Source organism: Procambarus clarkii, chromosome 36 (genome assembly GCF_040958095.1).
Source record: "Procambarus clarkii isolate CNS0578487 chromosome 36, FALCON_Pclarkii_2.0, whole genome shotgun sequence".
Taxonomy (NCBI): domain Eukaryota; kingdom Metazoa; phylum Arthropoda; class Malacostraca; order Decapoda; family Cambaridae; genus Procambarus; species Procambarus clarkii.
The window spans coordinates 31,665,661-31,671,660 of record NC_091185.1 but is presented as its reverse complement, the minus strand read 5'-3'; the positions used below and the strand labels follow the sequence as shown (position 1 = coordinate 31,671,660).

Genomic DNA, 6,000 nt, shown 5'->3' with positions numbered 1-6,000 from the left:
ACAAGTTAAGGACACTGGCCTGTAGTTCAGTGCCTCTTGTCTGTCACCCTTTTTGTCACAGTGGTGGGTCTAGAGACTGAGGAGGGTCTAGAGACAGCAAATGGTCTAGAGGCAGTAGAGGGTCTAGAGACAGTGGAAGGTCTAGAGACAGAAAAGGGTTTATAGAAAGTAGAAGGACTAGAGACAGAAGAGGGTCTAGAGCCAGTAGAGAGTCTAGAGACAGTAGAGGGTCTAGTGACAGTAGAGGGTCTAGAGACAGTAGAGGGTCTAGTGACAGCAGAGGGTCTAGTGACAGTAGAGGGTCTAGAGACAATAGAGGGGCTAGAGACAGAGAAGGGTCTAGTGACAGTGGAAGGTCTAGAGACAGTAGAGGGTCTACATTAGCCATCTTCCATATTTCTGGTAGGTCCCCCGTTTCCAGTGACCTACTATACACTATGGAGAGTGGTAAGCAAAGTGCTCCTGCACACTCTTTCAATACCCATGGCAAGATTCGATCCGGCCCAACAGCTTTTCTCACATCCAGCTCCAATAGGTGCTTCTTGACCTCATCTCTTGTAATTTCGAACCTATCCAAGGTCACCTGGTTTGCTGCCACCTCTTTTAGCGCCGTAACATCTCCCTGTTCTATTGTAAAGACCTCCTGGAACCTTTTGTTGAGTTCTTCACACACCTCTTTGTCACACACGTGTGTGTGTGTGTGTGTGTGTGTGTGTGTGTGTGTGTGTGTGTGTGTGTGTGTGTGTTTGTGTGTGTGTGTGTGTGTGTTTGTGTGTGTTTGTGTGTGTGTGTGTGTGTGTGTGTGTGTGTGTGTGTGTGTGTGTGTGTGTGTGTGTGTGTGTGTGTGTGTGTTTGTGTGTGTGTGTGTGTTTGTGTGTGTGTGTGTGTTTGTGTGTGTGTGTGTGTGTGTGTGTGTGTGTGTGTGTGTGTGTGTGTGTGTGTGTGTGTGTGTGTGTGTGTGTGTGTGTGTGTGTGTGTGTGTGCGCGCGTGTGCATGCCAGCGTCTATATAAGGAGAGCGGGAGGAGCAGAAAGCAGAGTACACTCGCGGGCTTCCCCGAAGGTCACCATGGCACCATACTGTTGCGTCCTGCTGCTGCTGGTGGTGGTGGTGACGGTGGCGCCGGGGGAACACACTCTGCAAGAGATGTCGAGCACGCTGCTCCTTAACCAGCTGGCAATGGCTAACGTGTTGGCTGAGAGAGACTCAGGCACCAGAGGTAAGGTGAACAACGGTCCAACTAGCTCTGTCTCTCAGAAAACATAATTATTTGAACACCATTGCAAAATTAGAATTAACATGTGGAAATAATTTGGGAGCCATAATTAGTTGAGATCTTAAGCAAATAAATTTGTTTCTAAATGTTGAACATAAGACAAGTATTATAGTGATCTCCGTTTTCGACTCACAATCTAGAATCCCGGGTTTGTTCTCTGGGCGGAGCAGGAGTTGTTAGACAAGCTTCTTGTCACCTGATTCATCTGTTTGCCTAGCATTAAATAAGTACCCGTGAGTTAGCCAGCTGTTGTGTGTTGCATCCTGAATATGGTCAATAGAGTGTGTCACTGTGAGACCGCAATACTAGACTAATTGCTGGCACCCTGTCTTCGATAAGGGAGATTATTATAAAACTTTTAACCATTGATAAATTCTTAAGTTTATGTATTAAAGTATTCTGTCTCAACGCCCGCACCAAACGAAGCGAAATGTCAAGCCTCGAAATTATTGTCATAGAAGAAATGTATTAACTATAAGATCGCAATTACAGCTTCACAATGTTCTCTTGTCACTAGTGACTATAACATTTTGTATTAAATCATAATTATAATCTAAAATTAAAGTTACATCGGAAATTCCGGCTTAATATTGTAAGTAATCAATATTAATACAAATCATAAAGTTATCCTAGGCCTAAATACAGGTCGCCTAGTCAACCAATCGTCATTAATGAAGTAAATTATACTTAATAGCACAAATGCGTAAGGAAATAGAAATCATTATTATTATTAATATTAATATACAAAAATTAAATAACGGTGCATCACTCATTACAAACACCGGACAAAGTTTGCAAAATAACTCAGTTCAATAACTCAATAACGCAATTGCGTTATTGCGTAATAACTCAATAACAATTAAGGCATGTTCTCATTTGTGTTTCTCACATGTACCCCGAAGAAGGCGGTGATTTGATAAAATACTATGCCCAAGATTACAACAGAGCACTGTCGGGATGATGGGGAAAAATAACTTCGGCTACCATCATCTTATGAACGGTCGTGATGAAGTGGTGAAGGTGCCTGTACACCAGTAGCATAGTGCTCCTGGCAGTATGGGTTCGAGTCACTTCTGGGGTGTGAGTTTTCGGTTACATATATGCCTAGGGACCATTCAGACTGGTTCGCATATATATATATATATATATATATATATATATATATATATATATATATATATATATATATATACATATATATATATATATATATGTATATATATGTCGTACCTAGTAGCCAGAACGCACTTCTCTGCCTACTATGTAAGGCCCGATATGCCTAATAAGCCAAGTTTTCATGAATTAATTGTTTTCGACTACCTAACCTACCTAACCTAACCTAACCTAACTTTTTCAGCTACCTGAAAGACAGGTATATATATATATATATATATATATATATATATATATATATATATATATATATATATATATATATATATATATATATATATATATATATATATATAGTAGAGGGGCTAGAGATAGTAGAGGGTCTACAGACAGTGGAGGGTCTAGCAACAGTGGAGGGTCTAGAGACAGTAGATGGTCTAGCAACAGTAGATGGTCTAGAGACAATAGAGAGGTCTGGAGACAGTGAAGGGTCTAAAGACAGTAGAGGGGTCTAGAGACAGTGGAAGGTCTAGAGACAGAAAAGGGTTTATAGAAAGTAGAAGGACTAGAGACAGAAGAGGGTCTAGAGCCAGTAGAGAGTCTAGAGACAGTAGAGGGTCTAGTGACAGTAGAGGGTCTAGAGACAGTAGAGGGTCTAGTGACAGCAGAGGGTCTAGTGACAGTAGAGGGTCTAGAGACAATAGAGGGGCTAGAGACAGAGAAGGGTCTAGTGACAGTGGAAGGTCTAGAGACAGTAGAGGGTCTAAAGACAGTGGAGGGTCTAGAGACAGTGGAGGGTCTAGAGACAGTGGAGGTTCAAGAGACAGTAAAGGATCTAGAGACAGTGGAGGGTCTAGAGAAAGTAGAAGGTCTAGAGACAGAAGATGGGCTAGAGACAATAGAGGGGCTAGAGACAGAAAAGGGTCTAGTGACAGTGGAAGGTCTAGAGAGAGTAGAGGGTATAAAGACAGTGAAGGGTCTAGAGACAGTGGAGGTTCAAGAGACAGTGGAAAGTCTAGAGACAGTGGAGGATCTAGAGGCAGTGGAGGGTCTAGAGAAAGTAGAAGGTCTATAGATAGTAGAGGGTTTAGAGACAGTAGAGGGTCTAGAGACAGTGGAGGGACTAGTGACAGTGAAGGGTCTTGAGAAAGTAGAAGGTCTAGAGACAGAAGAGGGTCTAGAGACAGTGGAAGGTCTAGAGACAGTAGAGGGTCTAACGACAGTGGAGGGTCTAGAGACAGTGGAGTGTCTAGAGACAGTGGAGGTTCAAGAGACAGTGGAGGTTCAAGAGACAGTGGAAAATCTAGAGACAGTGGAGGGTCTAGAGACAGTAGAGAGTCTAGAGACAGTAGAGGGTCTAGAGACAGTGGAGGATCTAGAGACAGTGGAGGGTCTAGAGAAAGTAGAAGGTCTAGAGACAGAAGAGGGGCTAGAGACAATAGAAGGGCTAGAGACAGAAAAGGGTCTAGTGACAGTGGAAGGTCTAGAGACAGTAGAGGGTCTAGAGACAGTGGAGAGTATAGAGACAGTGGAGGGTCTAGAGACAGTGGAGGGTCTAGAGACAGGGCAAGTCTAGAGACAGTGGAGGGTCTAGAGACAGTAGAGGGTCTAGACACAGTAGTGGGTATAGAGCCAGTAGAGGGTCTAGACACAGTAGTGGGTATAGAGCCAGTAGACGGTCTAGAGACAGTGGAGGATGTAGGGACTTTGGAGGGTCTAGAGACAATAGAGGGGTCTAGAGACAGTGCAAGGGTCTAGAGACAGTAGAGGGGTCTAGAGACAGAAGAGGGTCTAGAGACAGCGGAGGGTCTAGAGACAGTGGAGGATCTTGAGTCAGTGGAGGGTCTAGAGACAGTAGAGGGTCTAGAGACAGTGGAGGGGGTCTAGAGACAGTAGAGGGAATATCGAAAGTAGAAAGTCTAGAAACATTAGAGGATCTAGAGACATTAGAGGGTCTAGAGACAGTAGAGGATCTAGAGATGGTGGAGGGTCTAGAAACAGTGGAGGGTCTAGAAATTTTAGAAGGTCTAGAACCAGTAGAGGATCTAGAGACAGTGGAGGGTCTAGAGATAATGGAGGGTCTAGAGACAGTGAAGGGTCTAGAGACAGTAAAGGGGGTGGAGACAGTGGAGGGTCTAGAGACATTGATGGGTCAAGAGACAGACGAGGGTCTAGAAAAAGTGGAGGGTCTAGAGACAGTGGAGGATCTAGAGACAGTAGAGGGTCTAGAGACAAAAGAGGTTTTAGAGATAGTAGAGGGTCTAGAGCAGTGGAGGGTCAGGAGACAGTGGTGGGTCTAGAGACTGAGGAGGGTCTAGAGACAGCAAATGGTCTAGAGGCAGTAGAGGGTCTAGAGACTGTGGAGGATCAAGAGACCGTGGAGGGTCTTGAGACAGTTAAGGGCCTAGAGACAGTAGAGGGTGTAGAGACAGTGGAGGGACTAGAGACAATGAAGGGTCTAGAGACAGTGAAGAGTCTAGAGACAGTGGAGGGTCTAGAGACAGTAAAGGGTCTAGATACAGTAGAGGGTCTAGAGAAAGTGTAGGGTGAATAGACAGTGGAAGGTCTAGAGACAGCAGTGCGTCTAGAGATAGTAGAGAGTCTAGAGACACTGGAGGGTCTAGAGACATTTTAGGGTCTAGAGACAGTAGAGGGACAAAAGACAGTAGAGGGTCTAAAGACAGTAGAGGGTCCAGAGACAGTAGAGAGTCTAGAGACACTGGAGGGTCTAGAGGGTCTAAAACAATGGAGGGTCAAGAGACATTGGAGGGTCTAGAGACAGTAGAGGGTCTAAATAAAGTTTAGGGTGATTAGACAGTGGAAGATCTAGAGACAGTAGTGCGTCTAGAGATAGTAAAGGGTCTAGAGACAGTGGAGGAGGGTCTAGAGACATTTTAGGGTCTAGAGACAGTGGACAGTCAAGAGACAGTGGAGGGTCTAGAGACAGTGGAGGGTCTAGAGACAGTCGAAGGACTAGTGACAGTAGAGTTTTTTGAGACAGTGGAGGGTCTAGTGACAGAAGAGGATTTAGAGACAGTGGAGGGTTTAGAGACAGTGGAGGGTCTAGAGATAGTGGAGGGTCTAGAGACAGTGGAGGGTCTGGAGACATTGGAGGGTCTAGAGACAGTAGAGGGTCTAGAGATAGAGGAGGGTCTAGAGGCAGTGGGGAGTCTCGATATAATAGTGGGTCTAGAACCAGTAGAGGATCTAGAGACAGAGGAGGGTCCATAGACAGTGAGGGTCTAGAGACAGTAAAGGGTCTAGACAGTGGAGGGTCAAGAGAAAGAAGAGGGTCTAGAGACATCAGAGGGTCTAAAGACAGTGGAGGGTCTAGAGACAGTGGAGGGTTTAGAGACAGTAGAGGGTCTAGAGTCAGTGGAGGGTCTAGAGACAGAGGAGGGTCTAGAGACAGAGGAGGGTCTAGAGACAGTGGATCGTCTAGAGACAGTAGAGGGTCTAGAGACAGTGAAGGGTCTAGAGACAGTAGAGGATCTAAAGACAGTGAAGGGTCTAGTGACAGTAGAAGGTCTAGAGACAGTGGAGGGTCTAGAGACAGTGGAGGCTTTAAAGACAGTGGAAGGTCTAAAGACAGTGGAGGGTCTAGCGGCAGT

The 6,000-nt window shown here is 45.1% G+C and overlaps 1 protein-coding gene across 1 annotated transcript in view; it reads left to right on the top strand.

Annotated features, from left to right (window-relative positions):
- Nucleotides 1–1,041: 1,041 nt before the first annotated feature.
- The window catches only part of LOC138371631 (techylectin-5B-like), a gene marked incomplete at its 3' end in the record, with an annotated part of 122,696 nt that continues 117,737 nt past the window's right edge, over nucleotides 1,042–6,000 (top strand). Inside the window, 1 exon segment of the mRNA XM_069336631.1 lies at nucleotides 1,042–1,219. Coding sequence (XP_069192732.1) covers nucleotides 1,069–1,219 — 151 coding nt within the window.